The 17,803-nt window shown below is 38.6% G+C and overlaps 1 protein-coding gene across 3 annotated transcripts in view; it reads left to right on the top strand.

Annotated features, from left to right (window-relative positions):
• LOC127009700 (ethanolamine kinase 1-like) overlaps positions 1–11,970 on the top strand; it is a 34,645-nt gene extending 22,675 nt beyond the window's left edge. For 2 of the 3 annotated variants that reach the window (XM_050883033.1, XM_050883035.1), the window contains exons 7-9: positions 1,294–1,522; positions 3,697–3,803; positions 10,126–11,970. In XM_050883033.1, coding sequence (XP_050738990.1) covers positions 1,294–1,522; positions 3,697–3,778 — 311 coding nt within the window. In that variant the 3' untranslated portion in view covers positions 3,779–3,803; positions 10,126–11,970. The remainder of the gene's footprint in view (positions 1–1,293; positions 1,523–3,696; positions 3,804–10,125) is intronic. The other variant, XM_050883034.1, reaches the window with a different exon arrangement.
• Positions 11,971–17,803: the final 5,833 nt, after the last annotated feature.

Below are 17,803 nucleotides of genomic sequence, written 5' to 3'. Positions count from 1 at the left end.
GAAAGTGTCATATACAAATATCAATGGAATAGTGTCATTGTGGATAGAGTTTAACGACTATTTGAGAGACAGAGAACCTGATATTGTGGGGCTGACAGAAACCAAGTTGTGTGACCCAATTGAGGTGGTGGGGATTGGAGAAGGTGCATACAATATTATTATGGAGGAGAGACAGAAAAAGAAAACAGGGAGGTGTGATGTTGATGGTAAGGAAAGGCATTAGGGTGGAGGAGGTGATTGAGGGTGAAGGCTTGGCAGAGGTACTGAAAATGAAAATTGTGGGTGCTGAAGGAAGCAGGAGTTAGTACGTAGTAGGGTATGTGCCACCAAGAACCAATGCATGGAAGGCCCGAGAATATGAACAAATGATACAAGACACAGTGAGTTGCCTGGATGGAATGTTAAGAGAGGGTGAGAGAATAATTTTAATCGGTGATTTTAATTGCAAAGAGGTAGAATGGGAGGATTGGCAGACGCAGGGAACAAAAGAGTCGTGGGGAGGAAGACTCCTGCAACTGGCAATGGAACATATGCTGACGCAATGGATTAAGGAACATACTAGATTTGGGAAAGAAGGAGAGGCATCAAGATTAGACCTGGTTTCACAAAGTGATGGGAAGTGACCAAAATGCCAGTAACAGTTCCAAAACTAGAACCAATAATCCAATACCTGTACCAAAACACCAATAATGGTTCCCGAACTAGAACCAATAAGCTGATACCGGTACTGTTGTGACATATGTGGTGTGAATTAACATGGCATGCATGAAGATGGCCACAACGAAGGCGGAGAGTCTTTTATAACGTGATATCCTCGGTTCCTGATGGCGGAGGAGGCTGTTACTGGTGGGCTAGCATGTAGCCCCCTTCACCGTCCTTCTCACTGTTTGTGGTGCCACGGAAGGCTGGGGGGTGGTGGGCGGGTGGATGGAGTGGGCAGAGGGTGAATTTTTACTATATGTTTTCCTTGTTTTCCAGCTTAAAACATATTTCCTAAGTTTGCCTATGTATATTCATGTGTGCGTGGGCGTGTAAGGATTATGTGGGCGTGCGGGCGTGGGCATAACTGCTGTAATTCTATCATCATTTTTCATTTTATTTAGATTCAAGTAAAAATATTCCAAAAAGTGATAGGTAAACATTGCAAACAAATTACTCAAGTTTAAGTTTGTGTCTCTTTATGGCATTCAATTGTTACTGATTAGACTGTCATGGAACAATCTTGTGTGATTAAACAAGATTTATAAGCAATATAAGTATTTAACCAAGGATTTTTCTACTTTTCCTTAACAGGAGTAGATGAGGTCGACTACAAACTGTATCCAAATAAAGAATTTCAATACAAGTGGTTACGAAGCTACTTGTCTCACTACCTTCGGATAAAGGAGGTAGAAGTAAATGAAAAGGATATTGAAAAATGGTACATCTGGACCAATAAGTTCGCACTTGCTTCACATCTATTCTGGGCTTGTTGGGCTTTGGTTCAAGCCCACTATTCAACAATAGACTTTGATTTTCTTGGGTAAGTATCGCTTTACTTTGAATTCTAAGTAGAATGCCCTCTCTGCCCTCAATTCTCAGAAGGTTTATGGACCTGATGGAGTGCCTCCTATTGTCCTTATGGGGAGGTGAACCCCGTTACTTTGGAGGTAACATTCAGTTTTTCCCAATCCACATAATTTTTGGTGTTAGCCTTAGTACCTACATTATCACAGATCCCTAAGTTTTGGTGAGATACACTCTTTAGTTTAGGAGAAAAAAATACAATTTGCACTGTAAATGTAAAAAATGGCATTGATATTATTTGGAATTTCTCAATTATTTATGAATCAATTGTTTTGAAAACCAGTACGCATAGTCTGCGATCTTAGTTCTAATTTCCATTCTGTGGAACACCATCTCTCCTCCTCTAAACCTCACCTTCTCTTCCTCACCAAAACACAGGTTTCTGAGGCTACTGACAGCAATCTCTACTTTGTTCCCTCCTACTATCTCTATCCTAAATTTCAATCCAAAGCTGGATGTTGCGCCTACGTGCGCAACGACATCACTTGCTCTCGTGCCTACGACCTTGACTCTTCTGAATTTTCCACCATCTGGCTAAGACTTCATTGTCATTCTATTACTAAATACATCTGTGCTGTTTATCTCTCACCTAACTCTACTAAATATGTAAAATTCTTTGACTATTTGAACTCTAAAGTGGAGCACATCTTGACTCACTCGCCAGTATGGGTTCCGCAAGGGGCGTTCTACTGGCGATCTTCTTGCTCTCTTAACTGACTCTTGGTCATCCTCTCTTTGCCGTTTCAGTGAAACTTTCTCAGTTGCGCTAAACATATCGAAAGCCTTTGATAGAGTCTGGCACAAGTCTTTGCTTTCTAAACTGCCCTCTTTCGGATTCTATCCCTCTCTCTGTTCCTTTATCTCCAGTTTCCTTTCTGGCCGTTCTATCTCTGCGGTGGTAGACGGTCACTGTTCTTCCCCTAAACCTATCAACAGTGGTGTTCCACAGGGCTCTGTCCTATCACCCACTCTCTTCCTGTTATTCATCAATGATCTTCTTTCCATAACAAACTGTCCTGTCCACTCATATGCCAACGACTCCACTCTGCATTATTCAACTTCTTTCAAAAGAAGGCCATCGCAACAGGAAGTACATGACTCCAGACTGGAGGCTGCAGAATGCTTAACCTCAGACCTTGCTATCATTTCCGATTGGGGGAGAAGGAACATTGTGTCTTTCAATGCCTCAAAAACTCAATTTCTCTACCTATCAACTCGACACGAATATATGTTTCGAAGTGGAATTTAGTGAGGATTCTTATGGTATCCTCAAAATCCTCATACCCCTATTAGTTCCTGAGTTACACCAAGAAAACTGTATTTTTTCCTCTCCCATCAGAGTAGGCTAACAACTAAAAATTGCTCCACGCTCCTCATCTACGCTCCTTAGAAAGGTTGCCATATGTTACCATTAAAAAAACTTATCCCAACAAATGACGCTCCAATTTTGACGCACTTCCACTGAAAACTTAATTTTTGATCAATTTTTAAAACTTTTATGACGCGTTTCGCGTCATCGTGCGCCAGGATCTTTTACCCTTGATGACACGAAATGCGTCATCGTGCGTGAGAGGGTTAAGGTGGGGCTTGGGAGGAAGGTCATTGTACGTCGCAGGTGAGTCGGCGTATGTAAGATTTTGGCCTTGCCAGTGTGTTGCTAAAGTCTAAATTCGCAACAACTGATATCATTCATTTGAACCACTTTGTAAATATTCAGAGAAATTGAAGTGTGAAGGTATGCACTGCAATGTTCTCTCCATTACTTTGCAGGGATCCAGTGATTTAGAGGTTAGGATTTTATATATGACTTGTAGAATGACTCCTAATACTGACCTTATTAATTTGGATTCAAGGGTTGTCTTATATGCTGGCAAATACTCAAGTAATATATTATCTGTGGAAAAGATATCATTGTATGTGGCCACTGTAATAAGCGTCTTGACAGTGACACTACTCATGAGAACCCTGAGGGTCATGGAGATGTTTTAATCTTATTTTCATTTGGGTAATGGTATCCAGTCTGGTATCCTACAGGAGAGTATCCAAAAAGAGCAAATTATGAAAGCTATAACAAATAACCCTATGCTTACTGTAAATTATGTGAATCATTCATTATTTTCTTCTTTGCAGATACTCCATCATAAGACTTAATGAATATTCTCGAAGAAAAGATGAATTTTTGAGTCTATCTCCTGAAGGACAGCAAGATTAATCCTCTTATGTACAGGGATTATAAGGTAAAGGTGATCCAATTGTTAATCCATCCATGAGGAAAGCTAAATTTCTTGATATCTCATAGGCTCCTTGTTGTCCTCAATTTCTTTCTGTGACCCCTTGTATTTCAAGTATCCCATACAAACAGGTCAGCCCTGTTGATTATTTCCAAATTCTTAATTGTCATGTACACTGTCATCAGATCTCTTTCCTCCTCCAAGGTAGGGAAATTCAGTCTTTTCAACCTTTCCTCGTATGTCATGTCTCAAGCTTGGCATCATTTTTTGTTGCTGCTTTCTGAATTCTCTCTATTTTCCTAATATATTTCTTTCTGTGTAGAGCCCACACCAGCACTACATATTCCAATTTTGGTTGAATCACTGACAAAATCAGCTTCATCATATCCTCATTCATGTAATGGAGTGCCACCCTGATGCTGGTTAGCTTATATGTTTCTCCTGTAATCCTACTTGTGTTTCCCTGAGGACAAGTTGTTTTAGAATGTAACACCTATTTTTTTTCCTCTTGTGCTTTCCTAATTTTTATTTCTCCCCATTTTATAACTCCAGCTATGTCTTTTTTTTTTCTTTTTGTGTGTGTGTGTGTGTGTATTTACCTATTTGTAGTCTACCTTGCCCAGCCTTTCCTTCATTTGTTGGACACTGCTCACCTCCACCACCTCTTCCCGCAAGCTGTTCTGTGTTAAGACTTCCATGTGGAAAACTATACTTTTTCAAGTCACTCAAACAAGTTCCTTTATTAAGTTTCTTCCTCTCAGCCCCTGCGTTCTCGCAGTTGAGAAGAGATCATCTCTATCCACCTCATCAAACTTATTAACCAACTTATACAATGTGATCAGATCTCCTCTCTCCCTTCTTTGTTCCAGTGTCGTCAAGTCCATCTTCAATCTGTCTTCATACATCATATTCGAGAGTTCTGGGACTATTTTAGTTGCAATTCTCTGTATCCTTTCCAACTTTCTGATATCCTTCTTTTTGTGAGGCAACCACACAACTGCAATAGATTCAAGTTTTGGTCTTATCAATGTTGTTACTATTTTCTTCATCATTTCTTTGTCCATAAAATGGAATGATAGGGCTACCCTTATATTTTGCATCATCCTGTAGGATTCTCCAAATAGCTTGTTTATGTGCTTTACTGGGGATTGTGTGTCTTGCATCGTTACTCCCAAATCTTTTTCTTCATGTACCACCTTTAAGTTTTCTTCTCCCATCCTGTATGTTTTCCTCGGTCTTTTTTACTTTTCCCCATTTCCATAACATGGCACTTGTTTGCATTAAATTGGCTCCATCTGTACACTCTATCCAGGTCTTTTTGCAGTTCTTCACAGCCTTCCTTCGTCCCACTTTTTTATTACCTTTGCATCATCTGCAAAAAGGCTCATATAACTTTTTATACCCTTTGGCATATCGTTTATATATATTATGAACATTATTGGTGCCAGAACTGAGCCTTGAGGAACTCCACTTTCTACTCTCCTCCAATTTGATTTCTCTTCCCTAATCACTGTCCTCATTTCTCTTTCTGTTAAGTAATCCTTCATCCACTTGATAACCTTTCCGCCCATTCCTCCCCACTGCTGTAGTTTCCAGATTAACCTTTTGTGTGGAACCTTGTTAAAAGCTTTTTCCAAATCAAGATATACACAATCAGCCCATCCTTCTCTCTCTTGCACCACATCTATTGCTCTTGAGTAGATACATAGTAAGTTGGTGACACACGATTTCCCTTTTCTAAATCCAAATTGTCCCTTATTTATCGTGACTTTTTTGTTTTCCTTTTCTAAATGTTCGACCCATTGTTTTTTTCTTATACTTTCACAAATCTTGCACATTACACTTGTCAAAGAGACTGGTCTATAAATTAGTTTGTGTGTGTGTGTGTGTGTGTGTGTGTGTGTGTGTGTGTGTGTGTGTGTGTGTGTGTTGCCTTTAGCACTGGTAGGCTCTCTTGAGGAGGCTCTTGGATGAGCCCAGCCCAATAGTGGCACAGGTGAATTTTATTTGTAGTGGCTGCTGTGATGTTTACCTCTTGCTTGGCCCATGTCCCCCCCCCCACCCCCTTCAGTGCTCCACTTGAACAAAGTTGCTTAAGATATTTTATATATCTATCTATATCTCTGATGCCCTGCTCCCTAATGGGAACTTCCCCCCAGGGGATGGCCACGGCAGAAGAGTCTCCATCTTTCCCTGTTCTGGTACTCCCCCTCAGCACACTCAATCCTGCCACTTCCAACTCTCTCGCTCCATTACTCGCTCACCCTATTGATCATCTCTCGCCATTCAACGTTGCCGTCAATGGAGGACGAAATGGCGCCCAGTTCCTACTGTCGTCACTCATACGGGGACGTTCGTGACGTTATTAGTGTTGACGACCACCGTAAAAACGGTAGGAGCCCGGAATAGTGGGAACCTGGCCTGGTGCAGCATACGTGATGCTGATAGTAGGTAGATGTGACCTGTACATGTCAAAGCAGTGCGAAACTCAGAGGGATAATGTGCGAAAATCGTGATGGTAGAAATTTAGGACCAAGCGCGAAACTCGAGAATCACGAAACTCAGGTAGCATGAAACTTGGGTGGGTACTGTGCTCACTGTGGCAGGAAAAGTGTATGGAGCGGTTCTAAATGAGACGATGAAGAAAATAACTAAGAAAATTGTTGGCGATGAACAAGGGGGTTTTAGGAGAGGGAGGGATTGTATAGACCAAATATTTGCATTGAAAATATTTGTTGAAAAATACCTAGAGGAAAATAGGAAGCTGTTTGCTGCTCTCATGGACCTAGAGAAGGCATATGACATGGTTGACAGGAAGGGTTTATGGGATGTTCTAAGGATATATGGTGTGGGAGGGTGTTTGCTAGAGGGAATCAGATCCTTCTACAAGGATGTGAGTGCCTCTGTACACATGAATGATGAGTTGAGTGAGAGTTTTGGTGTTGGTTTGGGTGTGAGACAGGGGTGTGTGGTGTCACCATGGCTTTTCAATGTGTACATTGACGGTTGTATAAGAGAAATGAAAGCCAGAGTGAGTAAGCTAGGTCCAAAGCTGAAAGTAAGAGGTACAGAGGAGTCATTGGTTGCGGGACTGTTTGCAGATGATACAGTGTTGACGGCAGAGAATGAGGGGATGCTGCAGAGGATAGTAGATGAGTTTGACAGGGTGTGTAAGAGGAGAAAGCTGAGAGTGAATGCTGGAAAGAGTAAGATTATGGTATTTAAGCCCTTGGATGCAAACCTCCTACAAGAAGACACCACCAAGCTACAGAAGTGAAGCAAAAAGTGGCTGCTACAATTCAATGAAAAAATGTAGTCATGCATCTTGGGAGGGGATATCCAGCATACCAATACTACATGGGAAACACTCCACTATCCACCACAAAGGCAGAGAAAGACCTGGAAGTACATGTTACCCAGCTACCAGTGAAGGTGAAATCCATGCTAATAGCAGCAGAGGGGTTAAGAGGGCGAGAGAGCAGGTCATTGATTTTGCAAAGCCGTACAGAGTTAGAGCAGAGAGCACAACGAAGTGTAGGATAATTTTTTTTTTTTTTTTTTTTTTTTTTTTTTCGTCTTGGCCTATTGCGCCGGTTGGCTTCTTCCCGGTGGATCCAAGGCTTCCTCCCGGTAGATCCTGATGGTCGGCCCAGCCCGTTCTGGCGCAGACGAGTGTTTATAGTGGCGCCATCTTGCATTGGCTCATGCTGCCCTCCCGGAGCTCATCTTTAATCCAAGAATCTAGAGTCCAGGTTGATAGGTGGTCTTCTGGACAGCATGTGGGTAGTTTTAAGCCACTCGGCAGTGGCTGAAAAATCCCAGCTTGGTGGCACCGGTCGGGGATTGAACTCGCGTCCTCCTGAACGCGTGGCCGTCTTGCTATCCGTTCAGCCACCTGAACTGAGTTTAGATAATTAGGGACAGCTTTATATAAGCATGGAAGGTGAGGTGAGGGAAAGAGCGGTGAAGGGCAGACAGGTGGTGGATGCATTGGAGAGAGTTATGAAGGGAAAAAGTGTGAGCATGGAGGTAAAGAGGGGAATAAGGAACAGTATTATCCTACCAACTCAGTTGTATGCATCAGAGACATGGACATAGAATGCAGCACAGCAATGGAGAATACATGCAGTGAAAATGAGTTATATAAGAGGTGCATGTGGTGTTTTAGGATGGGGTGGAGAAAGTAATGAAAGCATGTATGAGAGGTTTGGTATGGGTGTGACAGCAAAATAAGTGGATTGTGGAGTGGTGGAATGGGTGAAGTGTGGTGCACTGAGATGGTTTGGACAAGTGATGAGAATGGGGAAGAATGAATTTGTGAAGAGAGTGAATGAGGGAAGGATTGAGGAAGGGGGTGTCAGGGGAAGACCACCTGTGAAGTGGATCAATAGGGTGAGTGAGTATTGGAGTGAGAGAGTTAGAAGTGGCAAGATTGAGTGTGCTGAGGGAGTGCCAGAACAGGGAGGGAGAGATGGAGACACTTCTGCTGCACCCCCTGGAGGGAAGTTCCTGTGAGGGAGCAGGGTGTCGGAGATATAGATAGAATATAGATAGAAGTGTTGACTCAATGTTGTTAGGCTTCAGCACTTCATCTTTTGACAGACTAATATTACTTGCCCTTATTTTTTACTAAACATTATCATCTGCATACTTTAAATTTTTGATACTCAGTAGGCCTTATTTTTCTTACTATTTCTACCTCAGTCCAACATTAAGATTTTCACTTTCCTCTGCCCAGCTAGATATTAGATACTCAAGGAAACACTGTACATTTAGTGTGACCTTCATCTATTCATGCTTCCTGTAAAATTGATTTCCCATATAACTTATCCTCTTCACTACATGCAGTACAGTACGTCCCATCCCACTATTAAAACTTTTGTTTTATAAATGCTGAAGAGGCACTAGAAATGTGTTTCTTCCATACATTCTCAAGGTCTTATTGCTGAATCTAGTTCTGTGCCCCATCTGGAATTCTCTTACTCATTGCTTATTTATCACACAGGTTTTTTAAAGCAATGTTATTGGTGTTATTATTTCTTTACAATAAAGAAAGCAGTCCAAGTGCAGATGAAAAAAAAGGTCAGCATAAGTCAGTTAAGTTCAGTTAAGTCTTATTGTTCACCTTTGGAAGCATTCAAACAATAGGAAGGTTGATAAAAGTGGAAGATTTTTTATTATATAGTGTAGTTATTTACCTTGTGATATACAGTAAATGATCTATTCTATGCTTGTGGGTTCCATTTCCATGTCTCAACTGGTCAAACTTAGGGCTGTATTACTAAACATTTTGTCGCCAAAGTTCACATATTTGACAAGGCTTTCCTAGGAGATTTCAATAAAAATCAAGTTTTTTGGGTCCCTATCGCAAACTCGGTGAATCGCAAACTTGAAACTCGCAATCCTGGAGACAGTACTGTATATATATATATATATATATATATATATATATATATATATATATATATATATATATATATATATATATATATATATATATATATATATATATATATATATATATATATATATACACACACACACACACACACACACACACACACACACACACCAAGCATGCCTACTATGTGTTTTCACACTATACAAAAGGCCTACTACACAAGGACCTGAAAGTTTAACCCACAATTGCAAAGTGCCCGAGTTGAACCCATAGTAAGCAAGTTGGAGACAAGGAATGGAGGAACTATTAAATTCCACACCAACAACAACACTCCAGTCAGTCAAACAAAACAACACAAAAACAGAAATAACCGAAGAAAATGCAGATTAAACACAATAATATATGGAAGGGCTTTGTGGTATGCACATGGCCCACCTCATTTGTTTGTTTATATACAAATGGTGTAAAGTCATTCTACATCATGCATGGATATATATAGCCAGTGGTTGTGTGCTCACAGGAGACTTATAGAGCAGTGGTACTTAAACATCATAGTCAAATTTTACACTTGATCTAATAAACAAATCCTAATTGTTTACCCCAAAAGAAAATATTGAATTTTACACAGAATTAACATTTACATTGGTGTATACTGTAGTTATGAAATGCAGAGTGCACCTCATTATTGCTTACCATAATTTTTGAGGGGTCTTGATGAATGCAGACCCAGTACTCTAACCTTTGGTAGGATCTTCTTAGTGAAATAATCTGGTTATAGTGGTTTGGTATCTTTTATTATATCTATTGGAAATCTATGTACAGTAAGATCTCGCCAATAATGATTTCCAAAGTATTGTTTACCACAATAACAGTAAGTCAGAATGAATATCAAGTTCCTTAAATAATGTATGATTGATTTTTTCTCAGATGTAGCACGCCCGGCTTACACACTTATCAACACATCATCAAAGTCATTTGAGGGATGCTTACAGCTACTTTTTAATTAACGAGGCAGAAATATCACATGACGGCACACACACCACTTTGAACTGCAATGTTTGAGAATTCTGAGCTATGAGTGCCCTGGCCATAACCAAGAATGATAGACTACAAGGACAGTTCACAGAGCATTGTTTAACATTCAGTGCATAATTGTTGTCATGATTCCTGGTCCAAATGTGAGCTCAGCATTGCATGATATCCTGATATTCCACTGCTTTAGTCTGTATATTATAACCATCCCACAGGTTGGCCACCATGCAGTGTTCATTGTTTGGTTCCATTCTGTATTGTGTGTGTTGGTTGGTAATAACATACAACACTTGATGCACTGGATTGCTCTCTTTTATCCTTAGTTGCAGTCAGTTCACCCACTAGGTCTAAAGTTCTTACAATCCATGTTTTAAAGTAGCTTTTGTACTGCTGTGTCATAGTTTTCCCTCTATAATTAGTAGTTGCAAGGGTTGGCTTTAAAGAGTTTTATGATATGTTGCTGGAAGTGGGTCTGCTAAGCAACAGGCGCCAGCATGGGGATGGAATGATCGGTACTCCACAGTAGCTGCTATGCGCAAGCCTTGGAACAGCCCTCATACAAAACACCTTTTTAACTCCTTCAGTTTAGGGCAAGTTTCATATTTCTCATACTAATTTATTTAGGATTTATTATTTTACAAAAGAATTATATTGATAGGAGGGTTTCAAATGAGAAAATGGCTGAAAGCCCTGGGATGGAGACACCTGTTATCCCTTTTTATACATGTATTTAAATATTATGCAAATAATAATTTGTTATTAACTGAATTTTTTAGGTACCAGTTAAACGTTATTGGTGAGATAGTACTGTATGATGGGTGGCAAAGAGTTTTTGTGGTTTTATTGGGTGAGTGGCTATATGGTTTCATAATGTCATTCATAGGAAATGTACTTATGTTTTGTTATTCCTGTTGTTATATTAATTTGTTATATTTGTTATAAGTGGTGTCATGATAATGTGCAAGGTATAGGTATAGATGATGCTCCAACACTGAAAACAAAAATTCTAGTTCAATGTAGTTGTAAAAGAAAATTTAGAGCTCAGAGCAGTTTCATGCAAAATATAGAAAATTATTTACTCTGCAAAAATCACAGATGATAAATGAGTGTTACTAAAATATCAAATAATATTCCTTAAAACAGATTTCTCTTCACAAGAAAATTTCTGGAAATTTCTTTGAGACTTTTTTTTAAATTTCACCTATGTATGAATCACAGACTTTCTTAAATGCTCATCATGTCTCAACTTCTCCGTCATGGCTTCAGAATAGCTTTTGACTTGGTGAAAAATGTGAAAGCTTTTTAACTTATCTGTCAGGATTGGTGTTTATGCTTTGAAATGGTCTCTGAATTGAAGTTGGTGACTGCTAAAGTTATGTCAACTCAGCATGTTGAATGTTCCACAAGTCTTGAGAATGTGTTCTCTATGATAACATGTGGAATTCTACATGAAAAATTAGGATTCTCAAAGTCTAGACTAGAGTCCACAGATTTTTATTTTTTTTCAGTTGTTGTTTTAGTTAGATTGCCTATTAGTATATCCCCAGAAAGTAGTGATGAAGCTTTCAGGGTTCTGCAAGATGACTTTATGAAAAGTATGCTTGGTTTCATCAATGAATGAAAATTCGGAAGTTGATGTAACATATGGAAGCATAATTAGAAAATCAGTAAATCTCCCTACCCATCCTAATAAAAGTGAATAATATATATATATATATATATATATATATATATATATATATATATATATATATATATATATATATATATATATATATATATATATATATATATAGAGCTGGGACTACCGATTGACATTTGGGATCGGTACTATAGATTACTGCTACCGATACGATCATTCGGTATTTTGAAGAAACTACGAATACCGCTACCGATCGCATGATTGGCAGTCAATCGGTATCGGTAGATTGAAAAGCGGACTTTTTGTTAAGACTTAAGAGAAGACGACCCGGTAAAATGAAACGGACAAGTTTCAACACGTTCGAGCGCATCTATGGGAAGCAGTTAGCAGGAAATTCCAGGTATTACTTTGACGTCATCACGCTTAGCCAATCACCGGCCGTTCTGGGCGTTCTCAGCCAATCAGAGGCAGCCACAACCTAGCAGATTCTCGCCCCGCCAAAGTTTTGGCGGAGCCCCACTTGTTTGGCCTGCCGACGCGAGTAGCCTACACCTACGCCTAGCTCCTACGCTCGACAACGTGCTCAGCCTCATCGCCTAGTGTTTTAAGTGGCAGTGTTTTTAAGTCCACCTCATGGCAGCAGCACTTAATCGTATTGTGCTTTTAACTTTTCAAGTGATTTTCCTTTTTTAAACTTTATTTTACATTAAAAAAGTTTTGATCAAGTCAGTGAACTATTTAATCATATTGTTACGAACCAGAGGTTAGGATATGCTGTGTGTTGAGTGAGTGTTTTGTATGTGGCGCAAGGGCCCGTGTGTAGGAGTGTGTGTTTGATGTTTATTTTTGAGGAGAAATTCATTTATTAAATAAGTTATGTATTTTTGAACTTAAAAAAGGTATTAAAAGACTCTAATTTACTTCTATTCTTAAGTTAACCGAAATAAGAGAGAAATAACTTAAAATGTGTGTTATGGGCCTTTAAAAGCATTTTTTTATTATATAATTATAGAGTTTTTTAATCTACCGATACCGAATCTATACCGATCGGTAGATTTCTGAAAATCACCGATCTACCGATACCGATTGACGCGGCTCACCATCGACTACCGATACTGTGGTAGATTTTTCTACAGAATCCCAGCTATATATATATATATATATATATATATATATATATATATATATATATATATATATATATATATATATATATATATATATATATATATATATACTCATAATTGAGGGCCTTACATATGCTTGGGCACTTAATTACAGTAGAAGTTCAGTACTAAAATTTTATATTTAACAAATGAAGACAGATCGAATGATACTCCAGTGGTTTATAATCCAAAACTTTTTTCTGTCATATGCAGTGATAAAAAGCACTAATCAGCATTCCATTGGATTATAGTTTTGCATCCTGACAAACATTAATCACTATCATCTAAGCTACCTGAACAAATTTACTAATAATGCAGTACTCAGGCCTCGACTCAACTTCATGATTGTCGGAGGGGCTCACATTTCCAACAGCATATATATATATATATATATATATATATATATATATATATATATATATATATATATATATATATATATATATATATATATATATATATATATATATATATATATATATATATATATACAGTCGTCCCTCAATTAGTACGGGGGTTAGGGACCCAGGATTCCCGAACTATTCGAAAATCCGTATAAAATTAGTGCCTCCCTTAGAAACACTCCTGGGTTGTGTTTGAGAGAGGGAATCGGGACTCTCAGAACATTCTGAGTGCTCTCAAATGCGTGACATGGCAGCACAAGTTGCCAACTCGGCATGCCCAGCAAGAATTTCTTTTTCACTATGATTTTCAGGGTGTTGGCCCTGAGGGAGTAAGCCATTTCAAAGACTGTAGTTGGGACGGAAAGGGACAACTACCTCCCGAACCAAGACCAAGGGAGAAATCCCAGGCCACTTGTGACATCAAGACCAAAATCAAGATCATAGATACAGTGAACACTGCTCTCATTCTTGTGGTATGCTCTCCCTACGGCAACATAACTCATCCCAAAACGTAACTTCTCCTAAGTCTGAATTCTGCAAGGTGAACACCTATCTCAAACGTTTTTGGGGTGCTTTCAGCAGGTGTTTTGGTACAACAGTGTTGCCACTCATGCCATAACTACTTGGTGCGACGAGCGGGAAATTTAAAAATCCTAAAAAAATTCTTCCATGACAATCCGTATAAAACTGAAACCGTACTATTTGAGGGGCGACTGTGTGTATGTATGTATGTATGTATGTATGTATGTATATATATATATATATATATATATATATATATATATATATATATATATATATATACATATACACAGTCAAGTAGTGTATGATGCGGATTTGTAAGGCACGGTTTCCTATGACGCGATATGGTTTCAGAACCGTATGTTCAGATCACACGGGTAAAACCATCTATGACGCGGTTCGTGGTCTCTCATGGCCAAACGAGCGCAGAGTTGCCAGGTTGGATTTTTATATCTGAGAGGGAAAATCTCATGAGTTGTTTTTTGGGAGGATTTCTATCCCGTCCGTCTCTCTCTCTCTCTCTCTCTCTCTCTCTCTCTCTCTCTCTCTCTGCGCCATGAGAAACCCACATACATATATAATCAGTTGTGCAAACATCCCAGGTTAACTCTATTTACATGGAGAAAAATACCATTACAATTGTTATACATTTTGGGCCATTACACCTATTCATTATCAGTTAATGCAAGTTGTTTGTGATATCATACAGATAACTCTCGATTTACGCGAGTATTGTGTCCTTGAAGAGGTCGCGTAAATCAAAAACAATGTAAATCAAACAAGAGGTAAGTTTCTATTGAAAAATAAATATTCACTTTATTCAGTGGAGAGAGAGAGAGAGAGAGAGAGAGAGAGAGAGAGAGAGAATATATCCATATCACCGAGATATCCACTCAGGCACTCAGTCTGAGCCTCACTTGTGTGAGGACGAAATGAGGGACACCAATGGGCAACTGGCTAGTATTGGTACCGGTACCGAGCAGTCTGGTACCAGTTCCGTACCGTATAGCTGGTACCGTTAGTACTGGTACCGGTACCTGCCCACCCCTCTTTTTGAGTAGCGTGGCAGCGTGGGTACTGTATTGTTGTTCAAGTAGCGTGCAGGAAGAACTGAGCTCAGCTGTGTGGCCACGGTGCCGTGTGAGTCCAGTTGCGTGAGATATCTGGTGGCCACTCCATAAAATATCGCGTATTAGTGAAAAAACGTGTAAATTAAACATTTATTTGAATTTTGGACCCTGCGTTATTTAACCCTCACAGCGTCGGCGTCGTACATGTACTACACAGGCTGAGTCACCTTCCCAGCGTCGGCGTCGTACATATACGACGCGACAATTTACGACACACACCGTGACTCAGATGTCATTTTTGACACTTTTCATGACTTAAACCTATGTTTTTTCAGCATTTCTGACATAATGGGAGAAAAAAAAATTTTGAAAAGTGCCGACGCTGGGGGGGGTCACGGGTGGGAAATGTTCCGACGCCATGGGGGTTAAAAAACGCGTAAAACAAACTCGCGTAAATCGAGAGTTACCTGTATTAACTATGAAAAAAAAAGTTTTCTTATTACCTTTAAGTCGTTTTAAAAATAATATTTAATACATTACTGATTGTGCAGTTTTTTTTGATGGGGGGATTATTTTTTAAGACTGAGGTTGCAGATTTTATGTTTTTTTGGCATGAGATTCCATGGAAATGCAGCCGGCAACCTGGCAATCCTGGCATAAGAGTCCAAATGGAGAACAAGGGGTGTCCAGAAGACCAACATGTGTAAGGTTGTTAGGTCTTAAAAATACTGGAAATAAGTAGGTGAGGGGGGGAGGTGATTGATGCAAAAGTTATCATGTTAACTAGTTGGAGCAATGGAGATTTCTAGTGTGGCCCTTGAAATGGATCCTAGAGAAAACAGGACAAAAAAGCCATTGACAGATAAAGTTGCACATTATCATGAGCCCACCAAACTGTACTTAAAGTTTTAACATGTACTTAACGCTTCTCTTAAATATTTTATGATGTGCAATACAGTCATACCCTGCTTATGTCATCAATTGGTTCCAAAAGCTCTGATGTAGCACAGTTTTAACGTAAATCAAACATAATGCTTTGAAATAGCTAAAAACTGTAAAATACCATAAAACTAGTATGTATGTGTGTATATACCATACAATACACATGTATACCACACTGTAACTGTAGCGTCATGTGGAAGGTATATCTATTACAATATGGTGCTGGTCCAGACCAAGTCTTGGTCTTGGTCATCAGCCATGAAACATTGACCAAATGAAGACTCACCAAGGTAAGCAAACCATTCATCTAGAGCAAGCAGATTACCTTCCATATGGTGCTGTCGTTACAGTATGGTATAGCTACATGTGTATTGTATGGTAAATATATTACAATATGGTGCTGGTTCAGATCAAGCCTTAGTCTTGGTCATCTAGCTAGTATAGGCTACATTACAAAAAGTCAAATTTGATGCAAGACAAAATGCTGCAAAGCAGGCTGTGACAGTGTGTGTGTGTGTGTGTGTGTGTGTGTGTGTGTGTATATATATATATATATATATATATATATATATATATATATATATATATATATATATATATATATATATATATATATATATATATATATATATATATATATACACAATTTTATGAACTCAATATAGATTTTGCAACAAAATTACAAACCAATACATATATGCTTTCTTTACTATGAGAAAATTAAGTTATGCAGGTCATGTTTGTTTAAGGCAACTAGTAAATCTGTTTGAGCAGTTGTTTATATCCTGATGAATGCCTCATGAAATTCTTTCATCTCAGTAAAATAAGTGAATATTGTAAACAGTGGTAATGGTTGTTAAAAACATGTTAAAGGACTCATTGATGGTAGAATGATGTAACATGTTCCTCAGTAATAGACATTTTTCTGGTTAATGGTTTTTAATTTATCTATTTATTTATATTTTTCTCAAACAGTAGTTCTTAGGATAAACAGACCTACAATTTAAGAATGGGAATAATTTTCCTTCGTATAGTATAGTGCAAAGGGTTCAAGATGAGGATTTAAGTGGATGAAAGATTATGTGATCCCAAAGCAATCACTGATTGGTGGTATCATGTTGTTTATTGATGGCAGAGTATACTTTTTAACAGTGCTGGCTGTCCTCTGTATTTCTGTTCACCAGCAGTGGTCAAAGACAGGAATAAGATTTATTGGGGGTTTGTATCAATTAGCAGGAGTACTAAAAGCACCCGTAAGAATGATAATTTATGCAGTCATAAATTTTGTAAATAAAATTTACTTCCCGTTATATTACACATATGTAATTAGGGAGGGATGATTCACTATTGTGGGGAAATAGCACTTTGAATAATTAAATGAGTTAGTTCATTATGATAAAGGTAATTCAACGATGGTAAATGCTAAATGGTAGTATCCATTGTACCTACAATCGCTTGCTGACATTGCATGAAGCAAGGTCTGCCGAATACCCATGCTGAAGCCTGCATTCCTACTTTGAACGGCACCCCATCAACACCTGCTCCTGACTCAAATCATCCTCATTTTTTCCTATAGCCTTTATGATTAACTCTTTGTTTGTACATATGTACATAAATTTGAATTAAAATGATCTGTATAGCAGAAGTATATACAGTCCCATGACCCAGAAGATCTCCAGGGGACAAGCTGATTCTTCCAACACCACTCAACTTCTCACCAGACTTCCTAAATGCCTGAGCTAAGTAAAATTAAAATCTTCAAAGTGAGGTAGTTGACAGATTAATATATCACTGAATCCCAATTTTATTATGGATCCGTAGTAGTAT

This window comes from Eriocheir sinensis, chromosome 41, assembly GCF_024679095.1.
Source record: "Eriocheir sinensis breed Jianghai 21 chromosome 41, ASM2467909v1, whole genome shotgun sequence".
Taxonomy (NCBI): Eukaryota; Metazoa; Arthropoda; class Malacostraca; order Decapoda; family Varunidae; genus Eriocheir; species Eriocheir sinensis.
This window is presented reverse-complemented; position numbering and strand designations above follow the sequence as displayed.